General features: G+C 42.2%; 1 protein-coding gene across 4 annotated transcripts; it reads right to left on the bottom strand.

Annotated features, from left to right (window-relative positions):
* Positions 1 to 915: 915 nt before the first annotated feature.
* On the bottom strand, positions 916 to 17,237 carry ZNF674 (zinc finger protein 674). 4 transcript variants are annotated; one of them, XM_014544052.1, is made up of 6 exons: positions 15,461 to 15,505; positions 10,450 to 10,553; positions 10,152 to 10,278; positions 9,737 to 9,832; positions 5,943 to 5,989; positions 916 to 2,547 (listed from the first exon to the last, which is right to left on the bottom strand). In XM_014544052.1, the coding sequence occupies exons 2-6, from the start codon at positions 10,457 to 10,459 to the stop codon at positions 1,058 to 1,060; spliced, it is 1,770 nt and encodes a 589-aa protein (XP_014399538.1). In that variant the 5' UTR covers positions 10,460 to 10,553; positions 15,461 to 15,505; the 3' UTR covers positions 916 to 1,057. The 4 variants fall into 4 exon arrangements, with proteins under 4 accessions (XP_014399538.1, XP_005871654.2, XP_014399540.1 ...); XM_005871592.2 differs by lacking the exons at positions 5,943 to 5,989; positions 10,450 to 10,553 and adding an exon at positions 17,174 to 17,237; XM_014544054.1 differs by lacking the exons at positions 5,943 to 5,989; positions 10,450 to 10,553 and adding an exon at positions 17,174 to 17,237 and having other exon boundaries at positions 10,152 to 10,233.
* Positions 17,238 to 20,778: the final 3,541 nt, after the last annotated feature.

The following is a 20,778-nucleotide window of genomic DNA, read 5'->3' as shown; positions in this document are numbered from 1 at the left end:
TTTGATCTCCTTGGCACATAATTCTGTGGAAAGCTCTTAGTATCTCAGGAACTTGGCTGCTGTGCATTATTGCTGTGATGGTAGATACACTAAAAATTAAAAATCTTTCATTGCCTCATAAAATATTTAATAATAAAAGTGTAATATGCTAATTAGACCGGACGTCCTTCCAGGCGACCTTCTGGATAAAGCCAGGGCTGTGAGGGAAGCCCGGGTACTGGGAGCCTGCCAGCGGCCGGAGGGAAGGCCGGATCCCAGATGCCATAGGGAAGCTGGTGCCAGAAGTCGGGGGAAGGAAGATATACTCTTGAATGAATTTCATGCATCGGGCCTCTAGTGTAACCATAAAATGATTAACCTTTCTTAAAAGACAAAATATTATGTTGTAAGCACTGTTCCTAAGCAAGTTGTGTCAAAGCTTACTATTTGTCTTTTCTGTGTTTGCAATTCTGCACTGAATATACTGATAAATATGTGGAAGATCTTCTGTTTGATCTTCTCTCATGGATCATGCTGACTCATCCTTTCTCACTCTATTTAAGAAATACATTGGAAGTCTGCCCTAGCTAGGATTAATATTTTATGCTTTATTGTACTGTTCTTTTAAAAATGTCATACTCTATTCCACAATGAATATATCTTAGTGTTACTAATGAGTGCTTATTTGCAGCCTCTGCACCTTTTCCACAATGTTTGGAACATATTTCTCTCATAATTTCTAACAGTTTTATAAATTCATTAAATTTGTAGTTTTTCCACAGCATAAATACTCTGATACGCAATGGCATTTAAATTCTCTCCAAAGGCTTTCCAACACCAAGACACAGTTTTTGCCACTTTTGAATTCTTTGATATACAATTTGCCATGCATGCATAAGAATTCTGGGTGAAATATTGATCACATTTATTATATGCTTCTGCAATTATACTTTTTATTAAGTTAAATGAACATTAAATATTATATGAAGAATTTCTGACCTTTAAGAGTTACTCCCAAGGATGAATTGATATACAATGAAATATAACTGCTAGTGATGTTACCCCACTCTTAAGTATATTAAGAGGTTTTATCTCCTGAATGACTTCTCTGATGTTTAATGAGAGTTGACTTCCCACTGAAGGCTTTGCCACATTCTTTGCATTCATAGGGTTTCTCTCCTGTATGAGTTCTATGATGTACAATGAGAGTTGATTTCACACGGAAAGCCTTCCCACATTCGCTACACTCATATGGTTTTCCCCCTGTATGAATTCTGTGATGTTTAATGAGAGTTGACTTCCTACTAAAGGCTTTCCCACAGTCACTGCATTCATAGGGTCTCTCTCCTGTATGAATTCTCTGGTGTTTAATCAGTGGTGACTTCTCACTGAAGGCTTTCCCACATTCATTGCATTTATAGGGTTTTTCTCCTGTATGAGTTCTTTGATGTACAATAAGGGTCGATTTCTCACCAAAGGCTTTCCCACATCTTCTGCATTCATGAGGTCTCTCTCCTGTATGAGTTCTATGATGTACAGAGAGGTGTGATTTCCCACTGAAAGTCTTCCCACGTATGCTACATTCATAGGGTTTTTCTCCTGTGTGAATTCTCTGATGAACAGAGAGGTCTGACTTTCCCCTGAAGCTTTTTCCACATTCGTTGCACTCAAAAGTTTTCTCTTTTGTATGCATTCTCTGATGTTTAATGGGGGTGGGTTTCTTATAAAAGGTTTTCCTGTGTTTATTGCATTCAGGTTTCTCACCCGTCTGAGTCCTCTGATGCATAAGGCTTGACTTACCACGTTTGATACCTTCACAAAATGCTTGTCTAATGTGTGTTTTTTCATGTCTAATAAGGTGATATGAACTCTTAAAAGTTTTTGTACATTCACCACATACAAATGGTTTCTCTCCTGTATGAGTTCGCTGATGTTTAATTAGAGTTGACTTCTGGATAAAGGTTTTCCCACATTCATTGCATTCATAGGGCTTCTCCCCTGTATGAGTTCTCTGGTGTGCAATGAGGGTTGACTTCTGGCTGAAGGCTTTTGCACATTCACAGCATTCATAAGGTTTCTCTCCAGTGTGAATTCTCTGATGTACAGCAAGGTTTCCTTTCTGGATAAATGCTTTTCCACAGTCAGGACATTCATAGGGTTTCTCCCCAGTTTGAATTTTCTGACTTTTAAGGGCTCGCTTATGGTGGAAGGCTTTTCCATGGTGTTTAGGTTCAAAGATTTTCTCTCCAGGTTGAGCTTTATCAAGATTAGAATGGAAGCATAATTTCCAATATGGCTGATATTCATCATCTTTCTTTTGTCCATAGCTTCTATTTTGACTAAGAAAGTTCAAATTATGTTTTGAACATCTTTCCCATGAATAATGTTTAAGGAGTCTTTTTCTTATAGAAACAAAGTCTGTGCTGGGATAAATAATTTTTCCGCATGTTCTTACTTCTTGGTCACTCGCATCCTTCAGAGTTTCCTGGTGTATAAATGTAGCTTGCCACAGAGATTTATCTTGGCTTTTCTTGTGGTTATCTTTCTGATCATCAACTTTCCAGAATTCTAGGGAAAAAAATGCAATAAATCATCAAACTTGTAAATGCTCCTACTATAATGTTCTAGGATAAAATTAATTAATAAACATCCCACTGAGAATTCCTATCAATAGATTTGAGCTGATGTGGATGGACCCTCCCTATGCTCCTCCACCACTACCAAATGAAAAGGCAAAGAAATGCTGGCCCATATTTAACAAAAATAATTTAAAACACAGTCAAGCTCAAAATCAAGAAAATAAACTTAATACATGTGAAAAGTGAAGTGGGAATTTAAAGTGGTGGGATGAACAGAAATTGAAGGTTGAGGATTTGCAGGGGACTCCAGACCATAGGGCACAAATGTTCAGGAATGTAATTTGTGCTTAAAGCTGGAATCACAAGGTGTTTCCATGCTTGTTTAACAGGAACTAGAACGACTCCCCACTGGTCAAGGAAATTGAAAATAAGGATATTATCTATATAATAAAAGCCTAAGCGACACTTATGGCGGAACGACCAGAACTGGTCACTATGATGTGCACTGACCACCAGGGAGCAAACACAGGAGCTGCCCTCTGGTGATCAGTGCACTCCTACAGGGGGAGCACTGCTCAGCGAGAAGTCAGGCTCATGGCCAGCAAGCATAGTGGTGGTGGCGGTAAGGAGCAGCGAGCAGGAGGGTGGTAAAGACTGAGGGGTCCTGGACTGCAAGAGGGTGCAGACTGGGCTGAGGGACCCCCTCCAGTGCATGAATTTCGTGCACTGGGCCTCTATTGTATAAGAAACAAAAAACCTAGTTCTGTAACCCAATTCAAGTGATTGTCAGTGTAGTACAGCAACAACAATCTGAAAAATTAACCTGAAAACTGGTCCTGTTATTAGTAGGTTCTTAGCAATGGCAAACTTTCTAAAACTTTCCAACAATGTACATACCCTATATTGTTATGTTTTTATAGTTTAGGGCTCACAGCCCATCTATGGAAAACCAATTCTTACTGAAGAGCTCACAGTAAGCAATTAAAAACCTCACAAGGAAATGAATCATTGTGAGAGAGAATTAGCAGATACATTTAAAGATACTCCCACATTCCTAGAAATATATCTAGTAGAAACATATGAACTTTAAAATACATACATTTTAAGTATACAAAAAAATCAGGTAAGAATTGGACTATGGGTTGAAAAATAGGAAATTTTTGGGAATCCTATATAATAAAAGGGTAATATGCAGATTGACCCTAACAGCAGAATGACTGGGAATGACTGGTCACTATGACACACACTGACCACCAGGGGGCAGATGCTCAATGCAGGAGCTGCCCCCTGGTGGTCAGTGTGCTCCCACAGGAGGAGCTCTGCTCAGCCACAAGCCAGGCTGATGGCTACCAGCACAGCGGTGGTGGCAGGAGCCTCTCCCGCCTCCTCAGCAGCGCTAAGGATGTCCAACTGCAGCTTAGGCCTGCTCCCCGCTGGCAAGTGGACATCCCCTGAGGGCTCCCGGGCTGCCAAAGGGATGTCTGACTGCCAGCTTTGGCCTGATCCCCCTGGGGAGCGGGCTTAAGCCAACAGGTGGACATCTCCTGAGGGGGTCCCAGACTGCGAGAGGGCACAGGCTGGGCTGAGGGACCCCCCGAGTGCACAAATTTTTGTGCACCTGGCCTCTAGTATAAATATAAAAGAATATATAGGTGTTAAACTAGAGAGGTTGAACTAGTCACAGATAAAGACAGATTTAATGAATTAGATGACAGCTTGAGAAATAACACAAAAAATGTAGCATAAAGAGCTAACAAAATAGAAATATGTTAAGAGAAATAGAGAAATGATGTTTCAACATAAGTTTAATATAACATCCAAATGGAAGAATAGAGAAAATGGAGAGAGGCAATATACCAAGACATAGGTTAACAAAGAAGCCTTGAGAGTGCTATACTTAGGAAGACCTCCTTGGGAGGCTGGCCCTTGGCTGACATTTGGGAATTTGGAGTTCAGGAATGTCCCCACCATTCCCTAAGAGATAAGGCTGCTCATACAAACCCTGTGATTTATGCTGAGCATTTCTTTTCCTTGTGGGAGTCTGGCATTTTGGTATGTGCTAAGCCAAGTTTGTGTATCTGACCAGCCTCAAACAAAATCTGAGGGTGGTGAGCCTCTAATAGTCTTCCCTGGGCATAAACATCACACAGGTTGCTGAATTTCACTACTAGGAGAAGTGTGCCCTGTGTGACCTTTCATGGGAGAGAGAAAGCATAAGGGATACTATACATGAATTCCTCCAGAATCTATGACTGTTTTTCCCCTTATGATCTAATTATATATGCTCACTTCATCATTGTAATAAATCTTAGCTGTAAGTACAACTATATGCTGATTCCCATGCATCTTTCTCAAGAATATCTGAATCTGGTAGTGATCTTGAGACCCCCTATCTAGGTTAAAAAAAAAAGCAAAAATACTAAAGAATATTTTCAAAGTCCTGAGAGAAGCTACATTTTATAACTCTATTCCTAGATAAATTATTTCAAAGAAAGATGACAAATATAGACATTTTTGGACAAGAAAAGACAGAGAATTTGCCACAGCATGGCTAAGAATAATGCTTGGTACTTGAAATATTCAGGAGGAAGACGGCCAAAGGGGAAAAAGGCGGTAAAGAAAATACAGCAAAAGCAGAAAAAAAGAGGTAAAGAAAAAGCAGGCTATATAGAAAATACAAACAAGTAAGAAATACAAATATAAGTAATAACATAATAAATAAATATTAACTAAAAGCTGACCATATTAAATTGTATTTTTAAACATCAGCTCTTTGCTTTCAAAAGACAATTAGAACAAAATGAGAGAGAAATGTTGAAAATAACATTATAGTAAAACAATGCTTAATATTATCCAAAACAGAATGAACTTAATGCCAAAAGCAAATAAGGTCAGAATATGAGCATATTATAAAGAAATTTCATTTACATAGATGCAAAACTCTTAAGCACACAAGGCAAACTGAACTTATTTATGAGAGAAAAGACACAATACACCTAGTGATATTGAAAATGTACATACCCTACCAGGTATTCCACTTGTAGTTACACCATAGACAAATTCTGCAAATGTGAGTCGGGATACATGTACAAGAAGGGCAACAAAAGTATTAGAAACAACCAAATGCTCACCAATAGAGGTATGGATTAATGAACTGTGATACTCAGACATTGGCATGCTATACAAGAGTTAAAATGAATGAACTAGTAAATATAACATATCAGCATAGGTAAAGCTCAAAGTGCAACACTGAATACAGAAAGCAAGTTGTAGAAAGACGCCTATTGTTTGAGAACACTAATCTGGTAAATTTACAAAAAGAATGTTATATTAATGACAGATATGTAGTAAAAGTATAAAAACAAGGATTAGAAGGATACTCACCATATTCGTGATATTGTTTGTCCAGGGAGGGAATGAGGGGAGCAGGACTCAAGAGGGGAAAAGGGGGAAAGATTTCCCTTTAAATGAAGTTCATAGTTTTCACTACTACACGAAATTAGACTTTTTAAAAACTAAAATGAGATTACCACTGACCCTCGAAAATAAAAAGGATAATAAGGGAATATTATGAACAACTATATGCCAATAAATTTGACAATTTAGGTGAAATGAACAAATTCCTTGAAAGGTACAAATTACCAAATTAATTCAAGAATAATCTGAATAACCCAATATCTATTAAAGAAATTGAAATTGTAATTTTATACCTTCCCACAAAGAAAACTCCAATCCCAGATGCCTTCACTAGAGAATTCTATCAAACATTTAAGTAAAACTAATACCAATTTTACACAAATTCTTCCAAAGAACTGAAGAGATGCAGGAATATTTCCAACTCATCTATGACTTCATTATCTTGATTGTGGTGATAGATTCATGGGTGTGTACATGTCAAAACTTATCAAATTATACACTTTAAATATGTGCAATTTCTTGTATGTCAATTATACAATAAAGGTGTTAAAATAGCTAGATCAGTTCTTAAAGACTGTCATAGCATTTGCAATGCTTATATTAGAAAAATAAGCTATCAAATTAATGATCTAAGCTTCTACCTTATGAAACCAGGAAAAGAGAAAATTAAATTCAAACTAGCAAAAGGACAGAGATAAAGATAAAACCTAGAATTAATGAATTTGAGGTTTCTACGTCTGGCTACAATGAAGTATGTCTATTGATTATTTCAACTAAAAACTTTGGACAGAATATGTAAAGCAGCTACTTGAGGATTCTAACAAGTAAACAAAAGTGGAGAGACTTGAAGGTGAACCAGAAAGTGGAAAAGCAGCCCGTACATCACTCAGTGTTTTTTTTTACAAAACTTTGTCCCAATCGCATATGAATCTCCATAAGACATGAGCTCATCCAAGAGCTGTGCATGCAAGGAAAGCAAAGCTTCATAGAACTGAACTAAACTAAGATTTAAACCACAGCTCAAGTCTGAGGCCAACACCTGAGTAACACGTGCGTGAGACAGACCTAAAGCAGGACAGTGAAGGCTTTGAAAATTGTACAAAGACTTAAACCATCACTCAAGTCTTACATTAACTCTTGAAAGGTGCATACACGACACAGATCCAAAGGAGCACAGTGAAGGCTTTGAAAACTGAACTGACTGTAACCAACACCCTCAGATGGTGAGATGAAACTAGTGGTCTGAATCTAACCAGGTTAATTACATGATAAATGAATATTAAAACAACAAAATAATCACCAGTATCTACGATAGAATCCAAAATTATCCAACATAAAGAACCAGCAAATTAAAAAAACTAAAAATAAAAAAATTTTAAAAGTTGCGAAGGAGCTGGGGAGCAGAAGGCCAATGTGTAATTGAGCTACATCTTTATATTTCACAGAAGGGTGGCAAAACTAAACACTCCCAAGAATTAAAAACAGAAACCCTGAAAAGAGGCTGCACTTGGAAGTGTGACTAGAAACACACTAGGATTACTCTGAATAACATACTGTTCAGAACTCCTACATAACATGAACCTCCACTACTTTTAATATCTTACTAAAGGCCCAGTACACGAAATTCGTGCAGGGGCAGGGTCCCTAAGCCTGGCCGGTGATCAGGACTGATCTGTGGGGCAACCGGCGGGGCGGTCTGGGAGACCCCCACTGGCACCCACGTTGGCTGGCCTGGTGCCACCCACTTGCCGGCCCTGCCCCCCGCTGCTGCTGCAGGTCGCCTCCCTCTGTGGGCGATGCAGAGCAATCTGGGGGAGGGTGGGCGCTGGCACTTGCCTTGGCTGGCCTGGGGCCTGCAGGCTGGGGGCAGCTCCTACGTTGAGCGTCTGCCTTCTGGTGGTCAGTGCGCATCATAGCGACCGGTCATTCCACCAGTTGTTCCGCTGTTTGGTCTATTTGCATATTAGGCTTTTGTTATATAGGAAGGAAGGATACTTTAAAAAAATATTTTCATTGATTTTAGAGAGAAACATTGATCCATGTCCTCGCATATGCCCCTGGACCTGGAATCGAACCCAAAACTTGGTTTTGTGCCCAGGAATAGAACCGGTGACCTTTTGGTGCACAGGATGATGCTTAACCAACTGAGCTACACCAGCCAGGGCAATATTGTATGCTTTTTATATAAGGGAATCAGAACTCCAAGGCTGGACTGTGCCTCTAGTTTGCTTTTCCTCCTTCCAGGATACCACTGAAATAAGAATGAACTCACAGTCATTATAATCCCTGGAAACATTGGAAGTAGGAAAAGGCATGCCATTAGTAGACTGGAACTCCCAGTGAATCTCTACAAGGCAGTAGATATGGGAATAACTGAGCAATGAAGAGGAAATTGTAGCCCAAAATGTCCCTGGGAGAAGCTACAGAGTGGTGGGTGTACGCCTGCACAGGAAGGTTCTGAGGGAGAGGATGCCTCTGCCCAGTAGGCATGGGCTCTGGGAAAGGCACCCAGGAGTCACTTGGGATCAGCTGGGTCAGTATCTGACTATGGCAGTAGCTCTGACACTAATTTTCACAGCAAATTCAGATTCAGTCAATTTGAGGTGCATTTCTACTTAGAGCCCAGGCCTTGACCATGTTGCTAGTCCATGAACCACACTGAATAGTAGCAGCATTCTAGCCCAGTGATGGCGAACCTATGACACGCGTGTCAGAGGTGACACGCGAACTCATTTTTTGGTTGATTTTTCTTTGTTAAATGGCATTTAAATATATAAAATAAATATCAAAAATATACATCTTTGTTTTACTATGCTTGCAAATATCAAAAAATTTCTATATGTGACACGGCACCAGAGTTAAGTCAGGGTTTTTCAGAATGCTGACACGCCGAGCTCAAAAGGTTCGCCATCACTGCTCTAGACAGACTTATTTGGAATAGGCGCACTGAGTGGCCACTGTGAGTGGGAGAGAAAGAGGAAAACTAACATCTGAAGAGTGTCTGAATCCCCATTAGGGGTGCAGAGCAAAAACAAACAGATAAAGGAAAAAAAAGCAGCTCTGTCCAGGACTGAGGTATGGATCACTGAAGCTTGCCACCATAAAGTAATGTCCTCTCCAGTTTTTATTTCTTTTTTGAATAAACAGATAATACAAAAGACAAAAGAGTTGAGTGGGAAGGAAGTACTGATAAGAGGAGGAATAGGAAAACCAGCAGTCACAAGTCAGTTTTGGAAGAGTCTGAGAGGAAATAAGAAGAGAAAACAGAGATCTGTGTGAATGTTGACACTGTTTACTCACACCGTGAGGGCAGGAAAAGACAAGTGGGTACCTAGTCTGGTAGAGTTGAAGGTCATTAGCAAAGCTTTTTTGTCCACACTGATTCTATTAAACCAGGTAGGATCATTTCCCTGAGGCTGAAGACAAGACTCCAAGTTTCAGACTCAAAGGGCCCACCATATAGCAAATAAAGAGGAAACATCACACTTGCATCTACTTCTATTCTGATGAAAATACAAATGCTCAAGAGGGGGAAAGCCCTGAAGGTTCCAGAAAAGATGGAGAAGAAAAGGCTTAGCACTTCTCACTAGGCAACCAGTGTATGGGGGGCATCCTGTGGATATCACAGCAACTCATTTCAACCTGAGTCCTGTCCTTAAGGCTAGGGCTCTGAGAAGAGCTCAAGGGCATGCCCAAGGCCAAGCTCTCACTGCTCTACTGTGTTCTCCTGGCCCTGTCCTGACTGGCTGGCACATGCTCACCTGGACAGCTCTGTATTATGGGTTCTCCATCTTCCCTCCTGGCCTCTTCTCCTTGTCCGAACCTGAAGATCACATCTGGTGTATCCACCAGGTATCCTGTGGAGGTGAAATGACAGAGGACTTTATTATTAATGCTGGAGGCAGTCTAGAACCGAGGCCCATCCTTGCAGGGTGAAGATGGTCTGGCTTCGGTGACCGTCCCATGAGCACAGCTATTTTCCCCTCATGCAGAACATGCACATAGAAAGCGAGAGCACAAACGTACTGTGCCGGGTGCAAACAGGATTATGAATTCTTGACAGTGAGCCTTAGGCCTGAACTCATTCAGGGCTTCAGACACCCCTGAGCATGCAGCAGCCGAGAGAGGGAGACATGAGTAGGGGTATTCTAGCCACACCATGGAGCAGTCCCTCACCCACAGAGACCAGGTGGCCGTAGTTCTCCAGCATGACATCCCTGTAGAGGTTCTTCTGAGAAAAGTCCAGTTGCTGCCACTCCTCCAAGGTGAAGTCCACAAACACATCTCTGAAGGTCAATGATTCCTACAACAGCACATTTTTCTCTAGCCCAGAGTGATGCGCTCGGGGGACTGGATATATATGACTTGTATCAACTGCCTACTCTGTGCCTATCCTAAGTATTTCGATCCTTACTCCCACCCAGAACCCTGACAGATGAAGACAGTGAGGCACACACAGTGCAAAGTTACTCACCCAAGGTCATGTACCTAGGAATTAGGGATTAGAACCCAAGTGGTCTGGTTTCCACACCCACATTTTTTTTGGTTAATCCTCAGCAGAGGATATTTTTTCCATTGCTTTTCAGAGAGAGTGGAAGGGAGGGAGGGAGGGAGGGAGAGAGAGAGAGAGAGAGAGAGAGAGAGATGTGAGAGACACATCGGTTGGTTGCCTCCCACCTGCACCCCAACCCAGGGCCGGGAGTGAACCTGCAACCCAGGTGCCTGTCCTTGATTGGGAATAGAACCTGCCACCCTTTGGTGCACACGCTGATGCTCTAACCACTGAGAACACTGGCCAGGTCTTCACACCTACATTTTAACACAGCACACTGCATTGCCTTCCTCTATATAATTGTCCTTATGCTGTTCACTGTCCACAATTTGACATAGTATAGGATATAAAGTGTTTATGTAACAAAGTTATTTCAAGCTTTATGAAAAAACAGATCTTACCCTGAAAATTCATTCTTTCAACCCATATTTATTGAATAGTGTCCAAGCAGTTAAGTTCCAAGGATGTAAAGATTAATAAAAAACAAACACCTCCTGAACAGAAGGAGCTTCAGCATAGCAGAGGTAAAAGAACAACACTTAGAAACTCATATATGAGAAAGAGGGAGGGAGGGAGGGAGGGAAGGAGGGAGGGAAAGTGAGAGAGAAGGAGGGTTGTCAGCCCTCAGAGGACAGTGACAGAGAAGACTATGAACAGAGGAGAAGAAGATGTAAATTCTTGGGGCTGACACAGAAGACTTCACAGAGACTACAGAACTAGAACGGTTCTAAATGCAGCTACTCAATCATGACTGTGAGATAAGAGAAAATATATATTTGGTATCTGCTCCCTGGTTCCTGGCACAGAGCTCCTAAAACCTTATCATTTCCTAAATGATAAAATCACTAGGAACGCCTTTTGTTCTAAAGAGGTGACTCTTGATTGACTCCTGAATGGGGGGCTGGTCACTAGAAAGACCAAGCCATGATTAGAAGCTTGAAATTTTCAGCCCCAACCACCATCCTCCAGAGAAAGGACCAGGGATGGAAATGGAGTTAATAATTGAGTGTATGTATGAGGGGAGGCCTTGAAGAAATTCCTATAGTAAGGGATTCAGGGAGCTTCCAGGTGGGTGGACATACCCACATACAGGGAGGGTGACGCCCCCCCCCCCAACTCCATGAGGACAGAAGCTTCTGCACTCAGAACCCTCCCAGGCCTCACCCTATGTATCTCTTCTTCTGGAAGCTCATCTGTATCCTTTCTCATAGCCTATGTTTCCCTGAGTTCTGTGAGGTACTCTAGCAAATTAACCAAGATGGGGAGTCACTGGAACCTCTGGGATCTATAGCTGCTTGGTCAGAAACACAGGTGTGGTGGGCAGTTTTGTGGGACTGAGCCCTTAACTTGTGGGATCTGATGCTATCTTCAGGTAGTTAGTGTTAAAAATAGATACAGAAGCAGAGCAACATCGAACAGACTGTCAAACTACAGTGGGAAGGCCGGGGAGGGTTGGGGGGGGGTAAGAGATCAACCGAAGGACTTGTATGCATGCATATAAGCATAACCAATGGACACAGACACTAGGGAGTAGGGGAAGCCAGGGGAAGGTCAAGGGGAAAAAAGGAGACATATGTAATACTCTTTCTAATACTTTAAGCAATAAGAAATAAAATAAAGATTGATTTGTGGTCACACAAAAAAACCAACAAAATAAAAAATAAAATATATTGGAGAATGTAAAAAAAAAAAATTGAGTTAGACTGTAGGATACCCAGTGACAAAGAAGTGCTTGCTGTGGGGAAAAACCTCCACACATTTGGTGACCAGAAGTGGCAGAAGGGAAGTGTTCTGTGTGAATAGTGAAAGAGACACAAAAAGGAGAAATACAGGGAAGAAAGACATGGTGCGGAAGAACTGGGTTTTCCCTTATACAGAAGGGACTCAATGGGTTTTTCCTTTATAATGACCAACGGTTCTAATCTTAGCTAATCAATCATAAACACACACACACACACACACACACACACACACACACACACACCCTTGTGGGATCTGATGCTATCTTCAGGTAGTTAGTGTTAAAAATAGATACAGAAGCAGAGCAACATCGAACAGACTGTCAAACTACAGTGGGAAGGCCGGGGAGGGTTGGGGGGGGGGAAGAGATCAACCGAAGGACTTGTATGCATGCATATAAGCATAACCAATGGACACAGACACTAGGGAGTAGGGGAAGCCAGGGGAAGGTCAAGGGGAAAAAAGGAGACATATGTAATACTCTTTCTAATACTTTAAGCAATAAGAAATAAAATAAAGATTGATTTGTGGTCACACAAAAAAACCAACAAAATAAAAAATAAAATATATTGGAGAATGTAAAAAAAAAAAATTGAGTTAGACTGTAGGATACCCAGTGACAAAGAAGTGCTTGCTGTGGGGAAAAACCTCCACACATTTGGTGACCAGAAGTGGCAGAAGGGAAGTGTTCTGTGTGAATAGTGAAAGAGACACAAAAAGGAGAAATACAGGGAAGAAAGACATGGTGCGGAAGAACTGGGTTTTCCCTTATACAGAAGGGACTCAATGGGTTTTTCCTTTATAATGACCAACGGTTCTAATCTTAGCTAATCAATCATAAACACACACACACACACACACACACACACACACACACACACACCAAAAACCAGGAAGCCGGAGGGTCTGTGTCTGGCCTGGTCAGCAGATTGAGGTAAACAAAGGAAGGTCTATGTTTGGCTTGTCACCACCAAACAAAAACTCACTTTTCTAAGTGCCCGGATTCCTGTCAGAGACCAATAACCCATTTATTTACACTCTGGATCCTACACTGTCACACCAACACTTTGTGGTCTTGAATTCAAGGAAACATTTTGCACCCACCAGGCTCCAATAGGCATTCCATGGCATCAGTTTTACTTAGCTCTGCAGAAGAAGGAGACAGGGAGCAGGAGTTCTCAGAGCAGCTCACCCTCTCCTCTCACTCCTTCCAAATGATAGCTCAGTTGCTAGGGACCATGACCTCACTAGAGAAGAGAGGGAGCCACCTGGCTTAGAAGCCCTAAACTGTCAAAATTTAAGATTCACAGCCTTTGACCTAGAATTCTCACCTCTAGAAAGTTATCTACCAGGTCAGATATGGCTACAAACTGAAATGTACATGGATATGTATTGCTATGTTGTTTATGGCATCAAAACATCCTAAATGTACATCACAGAAGGTAAATATGTAATGGTATTTCCAGGCAGTGGGGTATCAATCAGCCACTTTGTAAATGGGGTACAACCCTGGGTGATTTTGTCTTCCAGGGAATAGTTGGCAATGCCTGTAAAAATTTTTCATTGCCATGTGGGGTGGGGGTGCTGACATCAAGAGGGTAGAGGTCAGCGATGTTGCTGAATATCTCCAATGTATACTCAAGCTCCCTACAATATAGCATTATCTGGCCTAAAATGTCAAGAGTACCAATTTGAGAAAACCTGGGGCTGGCCAAATACAGTGAAGGGAAAATGATCATGAAAAGTACCAGAATGTGCTATAATATATGAAAAAGAAAAAAAGATTTTTATTTCAAGATAGGTACATATGCATACCTGATATCTAGAAGAATGTATAAAAATGAAGGAGAAGAGGGGACAGGGGAACAGGAAGAATTCTTTTTCACCTTTTGTTAATGCTTTTGTTTGAATTTTTATCATATGTACAAATTACTTTTAAAAATGCTCAATTCAATGCATTAATGCTCTATTTAGAATATGTTTTTAGAATTTTAGTATGCATATTCTTAAGTAAAAATGGTCTATGATTTACATTGTAGTATCTTCTTCAAATGTAAGGTTAAGTGGCTTCATAAAATGAATTGAATTCCTTTTCATCTTTCAAGAGCCTGGAAAAGCTGAACATAGAAATGACCTGGCCTTTAAAATTTTGTGAAAGTAGCAATTAATCTAGGATTTGGGAGGGCAAATTTGAAGTGTGAATACCTTTGATTTAAAATTCCAACTTCCAGGTGTATTCTCCATAAATATCTGCACTACTGGATATATACCTAGAAAGTTGTTTAAGAGGCACTGTTTATAAAAGAAGAAGAAAATTAAAAACCTAAGTATCCATGAATAGAGAAAAAGTTAAATGATACATCCATACTACAAATAGGAACTAAAATAATCTTTATGTATTAACTAGAGGCCCGGTGCATGAATTCGTGCATGGGTAGGGTCTGGCTGGCCTACCCTGATCGGGCCAATTGGGCTGGGCTGGCCGGGGGGAGGGGACACAGGAGGTTGGATGGATGGCCCCGCCCCCTGGTCGAACTCCCTGTCGAGGGGACAGTTTGCATATTAACCTTTTATTATATAGGATGAGGAACACCACCTGGAATATATAATCAGATGGGAAAAGCAAGATGGATATGGGAGCTGGATGGCATTGGTGCAAAAAAATGTACGACATTACATATGTATCTGTTTTTAGTTAATTTAACTGATGTAAATGCATCCACACCAAGCTATCACCAAACTGTTAATAGCGGGCATCTTGTGGAAGAACGTGGTACTGGGGGAGAAGAAATGGGACTGTTTCGCCTACTATTTTTCATGAATATTAAAACATTAAGCATGGATTTTCTTTCATTATTTTCAACATAAAGAAAAAGCAAAAGTGAACTGGAAGTGAAGAAATGGAAGAAGCCAGATGATTCTAAGTATTTAAACAATCTTCTCTGAGAAGGAAGAGAAGAAAGATGAGGTGAATTTCTCAGAGGAATAAGATGAGAAAAGTATTTGTTTTTTATCTTTTCTTATTCTTTTTGGGGGGAGGGCAAGGATTGGAGAAACCTGAGGTGCACGACAGGTTGAACAGAAAACAGCCAGAGCAGAGGGGATTAACAGATCTTTCAAGGTTACATTATAGATTCCCCAAAGCTGCCCGAAGCTCACTGGAAACAAAGTAGGGGGGAAATGAGGCACTCACCTGGGACATGGCCATTCTGTTCTGCTCTGGACAAAGGATGGAGATCTACAAAGGTAGAATTAGGAAGTTCAAGATCAGTGCAAACAGCCATGAGACCATAATCATCAGCCTAACAATAATCACCCTTGCACCCTGGGTAGAATAATCTGGAAACATGGCCTGGAGCACCAGTCTATTCCCTTGAGATGTTGCTAAGCACTTGTGGATTTTGCACATGGAATTTGGACAGATGTATAACTTGTGTTTAAAAACATCTACTCAGAAGCTATTAATAACCTGGTACCTCCTTTCTCTCAATAATTCTATTCCTGAAAATTTATCATAAAAAAGCAAATACAAAGAGTACAAAGCTGCAAGGATGTTAGTGTAGTTGTTTCCACCATTCAAAAATTTGGACTCAACCAAACCTCCAGCAAATGGAACTCCATTAAAAAGTAGGAAATACAAATAGAAAAAAAATACAAATAGTAATACCACATGGGCTTTAAAAATGGTGTGGAATCCTGTTTTCATTTCTTTTTTAAAAAAATATACTTCCATTGATTTCAGAGAGGAAGGGAGAGGGGAGAAAGATAGAAACATCAATGATGAGAGAGAATCATTGATTGACTGCCTCCTGCATGCTCCATACTGGGGGTCAAGCCTACAACCCAGGCACGTGCCCTAACCGGAATCAAACTTGGGACCCCCCAGTCCATAGGCTGACACTCTATCCACTGAGCCATCCAGCTAGGGCCTGTTTTCATTTCTTAACATGTTTAAAATCAGGTTACAAAAAGCAACTGCAGTGTGATCCCATTTGTTAAGCAGTATGTGTGTACTCAGGAAGAGCAGTCTGGAAGAGCATTTATTGAAATGTTGACAGTTACCTTTGAATGGTGATGTCACCTTTCCTCTTGTTTATTTGCATTTCTCAGTTTTGACAGTGAATATTAATTACTAGCCAAATAAAAATTAAAAATTATTACAAATCCCCGATTATCACACTGAGCCCTAGAGGTGACAGACCTTGAGCAAAGTCTGGAGGACAGGGATGTCTTGCTGTGATTTGGAGGAAAAGAGACAAACAAGGGTTAAGAGGGCTGGGAGGAGAGGAGCCCAGCACTGGACAGTTCCAATGGAGCTGGAAACCACTGACTTTGTCCCCTGAGCCCTCTGCCCTTCATTGGCTCACCCCACCATCCCTTCCCCCTTTCTCATGATTTTGATTTGGTCACCATGCTCTTCCTTGTTGGGCAGTTTTGCAAAGAAAGTTTCAGCCAGGAGCTTTGGTGCGGAATAACTGTTATTACAATCCCTGTGGCAGCATTGAAATAACAGGGTTTAGCACTTGTAGCCTAATAAGTCATGCTCTCAGGCCCAGTGACAGTAGCATCAACAGAACGCAGCAGAACTGGATGGTAGCATACCTAGCAAGGACTCTGAAGTTCCACAAATTAAAAAAAAGGGAACCGCTTCCCCAGTTTCCTAGCTGTGTGACTATGGACAGGCTTCCGAGCTTTTCTGTTCTTCCTCTCGCTCTATCAAATGAAGATAGTCGTAGTACCCACTCATAGGGCATTTACTAGGCACTCAGCGAATCCCTCAATCACTCGAACTCCGCAGTCCGCCCCGCAACACACATCGCACCCCTGCTCTGTCGCTGGACACCGCACCCCATGACGCCCCCGGAACCTCCCGGTGAAGCGCTTCCCCAAGTCCGCCTCCCCTTACTTTGCTCGCAGGAACTGACAGCTTCGCGCAGAGAACAACAGGCAGCGGACTCTCACGCCCTCGGGGTCAGGGGTCAGCGGAGCACTTCCGCTCCGGCACCCAGTTACCCCGGAGCCCCCGGTCGGAGCGGCAGCGCAAGCGCAGAACCGGTGCGTCCCAGATTCCCTGTCCCCCCACCCGCAATGACCGACATGGCGTCGTTAGGGGACAGTGGATCTGACGTGGTTCTCTGCGACCATTTTCCGCGAGGACTCGAAAGGCTGGGGAGAGGTCTCTGGGCAGCGAGAGGCAAGCGGGCTATTCCGGCGGCCCCTTTCCAAAGTGTCCCTGGGGACTCTGTGTCCCTCCATCCTCCCAAAGCCACCCTATCCACTTCCTTCAGCTCCTCCGAACAAGAACAATAGCGACGCCTGCTGTTCACAGTGCGCAGGGGCCCGGGGCTAGTCCCCCAGAGTCTGGCTGTCCTCTCAGGCTCAGGGGTCAGTGGGCGGGACTCAGGGCCAGTCCTGTAAGGGTCCTGGGGGAGGACCTGGGAGCCGCACTCGGCTGTGGGAGGGTAGCAACCTACACAAACGAGGGAGAAACTCTGATGCCTGGTGCCCTGAACTAAATTCAGCGGCTACAATTTCAGGGACCCCGGAAAATCTGGCTTCTGCTCTTTCGAAAACTCAGCATAGAGTAGCAGACAGCTGTTCTCTCTAAGGCCACTGTAGGCACCTGGTAAGTGGTGACAGTTTTCATTGTTCTTCCCCACCTATTAGAAACAAACTGTTGCCATTGCTGTACCTGTCCTTACTGTAGGATTTCCCTTTGCCATTTCCTTGCACATGTATGCCTATGCCTGCCACCAACCTTGCCCAGGATCACCACTCATATCTAACTGAAAATGGTTTTTAAATGGCAGTTAGGTTTCTAATTAAGTGAAAATTCCTTGTAAAAGGTAATCCCAACAGACCCAAGTTGCTCATTTTTTTAACGTACCTAACATCAAGAATTGGACTTGTGACAGTTCTGTCCAATAACAAGTAAGTGGAATTATATGGAGAGGGTATCTTTCTCAAATAAAACAAGCAAAGCCTGGAAAGGAGTTTGACTTAATCATTAACCTCTTTATTCTCCCTTATTCTTGCTTGGAATGTAGATAATATCTGGGAGTAGGCCAGTGGTCTTGTAAGAACCAGGCAAGAAACATGAGAACAAAGTAACAAGTGGTTAAATAGTAACAAACTGGGTCCCTGACAGGATCATTACGCTACTAGTATTATATCAGTCACAGACTGGCTATCAACAAACTCCTTATTAAATGAGCTAATTAAACTTCATGTTTTCCTAGTCAATTGGGAACCCACTTTCTGTTATTTGCAGCTGAAAATGTTTCTAACTGATATAGACTGAGATTCAGGAGAACTTGATTATAATTCTCATGTGACCACAGTCAAATTTCTGTACAAAAATAAATTGTATTTCTGTATGGCAGCAAAAACACATTTAGAAAATGAAATTAAGAGAAAACAGTTTACCCCTAGTGCCCATGTCTTGATCTCTTGCCACCATTCCCATGAAAATGGAACCAGAGTTTTTTAGATTCTGGGTCTGGGGCTGGAAGAATGCATGATGAGCATGGTTTTCTTATTCTGCTAGAAAGCAAGAATGCACTTAAAGACTAATGGGATATGTCTAAGGGACATAGGGGGCATCATGAAGAACCTTCACTAACCACTTTTGAGATCATTTGAACACCAAAAAGAACAATAGCTGGAATTTATTGTAATACATTTAATAAACAAAAATCCATGAGTTCATAGTGATACTCTAAAAATGAACAAAAAGATAAAAGGAAAAAAGGAGAAAGCTCTCTTATTGTTTTAAAATGAGTTTCAGATGAACAGAGATGGAGAGTTGCATAAGGAAGATTTACTGAGAAGAAATCATCTGTAAAGGTTAAGGAAGATAGAATTGGACAGAGGGAGAATTAACTTGCAATGCAGTTACAACTGAGGCCTCAGACAATACTACAGGGAGCTGTGGAGCTGGGATAGCCCTTCAGAATTGTAGTAAATTGAGGAGAACGGGCTGTATGTTTTATTCCAACATCAGATACTCATTGACTACTGCCTGATTCCTGGGCAGGGGTGGGAAGTGAGTGTGTAACCCTGAGTGAAGCAGTTCCCTATATCTGAGGGCCATTCCCAATGAGAGACAGCTGTGAATTCAGTAGCTGACTTTCCCAGAAACTGGGGATAATGTACTGGCCCTGAAGAGGAGATCTGAGCAGAGCACCACAGTATTTACTACAGCAATTATTTATAGAAGAATGTCACCTAATAAAGAAAGAAAAAAATATCCTATATAATAAAAGAGAAACATGTAAATTGACCGTCCCTCCACTACACTCACCAGCCAATCAGGAGAGTATGCAAATTAACCCGACAAAGATGGTGGGTTAATTTGCATACACAGGCGGCCTGGGAACATCCTTGGGACCCAGGCCACTCCTAGCCTGTAGGCCCGCACATAGGCCCTGAGCAGCTGGGGTCCCAGAACACCCCTGGCCACTCCGGACCTACAGGCGCAGGCACCAAGCGGATGTTCCCGCCCTGTGGCCACTTGCGTGTGCGCCAGTGCCAAGCAGCAGCACGGGTCCACGCCCCCCAGCCTGGCAGGCCAGGCCAAGCCTCCCTGTGATCATGGGGTGAACAGGCCAGACCAGGCCTCTCTGCAATCATGGGGCTAACAGGCCAGGCCAGGCCTCCCCGTGATCCCAGGTGAAGAAGCCGCTCTGCTGACCAGCCTGCACTATAGACCTGTTCGGGTGGGTGGCATGGAGTCCGGGGCCTCTAGCCTGCAGCCATGGGAAGTCTCCCTCTCCCCAGAGTTAGGAGTATCGGCCCAGGTCCACCCAGCGGCCCGGTCCTGACTGCGGGGGTGAGTTCCTGCAGGCTGGGGTTTGATCCCTAGGCATTAGCAGTAGGAGACCAGTGCCTTTGCTATTCCTGTGTGTCTGGGTTTTAATTGGACAAATGCCCAGCAGTCCCGGGCTCTAGCTTAGCAAAATCTTTTAGGAGGAGAATTCTGTCTGGGTTTCCTCAAATTCCCTCAGCCCCTACTCACCCCTCTGTAAAGGCACAGAACAAGTGAGGCCCCTTAAATAAACATCAGAGGTTTCCAGCAACGGTGGGCTCTCTCATCACAGTCATTTGGATTGGATGGCATTTGAGTATTTATCTAGGCACCATGACAGGGAACACAAGCTCAAGTCATGATCTCTGCCCTTAAATAATTCACAATCTTATTAGAGCGAGTGGCTGATAAAAGCGCAGTAATGACATTAGAATGTAAGGCAACAATACAGAAAGGAACAGAGGCAATTGCCAGGATGATTTTCCAACAATTAGTACAAAGAGTATGTGCTGTGAATTAAATAAAAATAAATATGTGTGGAAGTAGCTGCTTCATGAGTATGGGATCCCTTCCTATTTTAAAGGAAACTGAGTTCCATGTGAACTGTGTAATATGCTATGATATCTGAGGCACAGGACAAGGGAGGCCCTAAGTCTACTATGCTTTGATATTTGAGTCATTCTTTATTGTTCAATGTGATTTAT

This window comes from Myotis brandtii, unplaced genomic scaffold (assembly GCF_000412655.1).
Source record: "Myotis brandtii unplaced genomic scaffold, ASM41265v1 scaffold349, whole genome shotgun sequence".
In the NCBI taxonomy this organism is placed as follows: domain Eukaryota; kingdom Metazoa; phylum Chordata; class Mammalia; order Chiroptera; family Vespertilionidae; genus Myotis; species Myotis brandtii.
Note: the sequence above shows the minus strand (reverse complement) of the source record. Positions and strands in the feature narration are given on the sequence as shown.

Bases quoted from the DNA above. Each gene is read 5' to 3' on its own strand.
- ZNF674 (XM_014544052.1), bottom strand. The intron at 9,833-10,151 runs GTGAGGGACTGC...TCACCTCCACAG, and splicing joins CGGCCACCTGGTCTCTGTGG to GATACCTGGTGGATACACCA. The intron at 5,990-9,736 runs GTGAGCATGTGC...TCCCCTCTTGAG, and splicing joins CATAATACAGAGCTGTCCAG to TCCTGCTCCCCTCATTCCCT.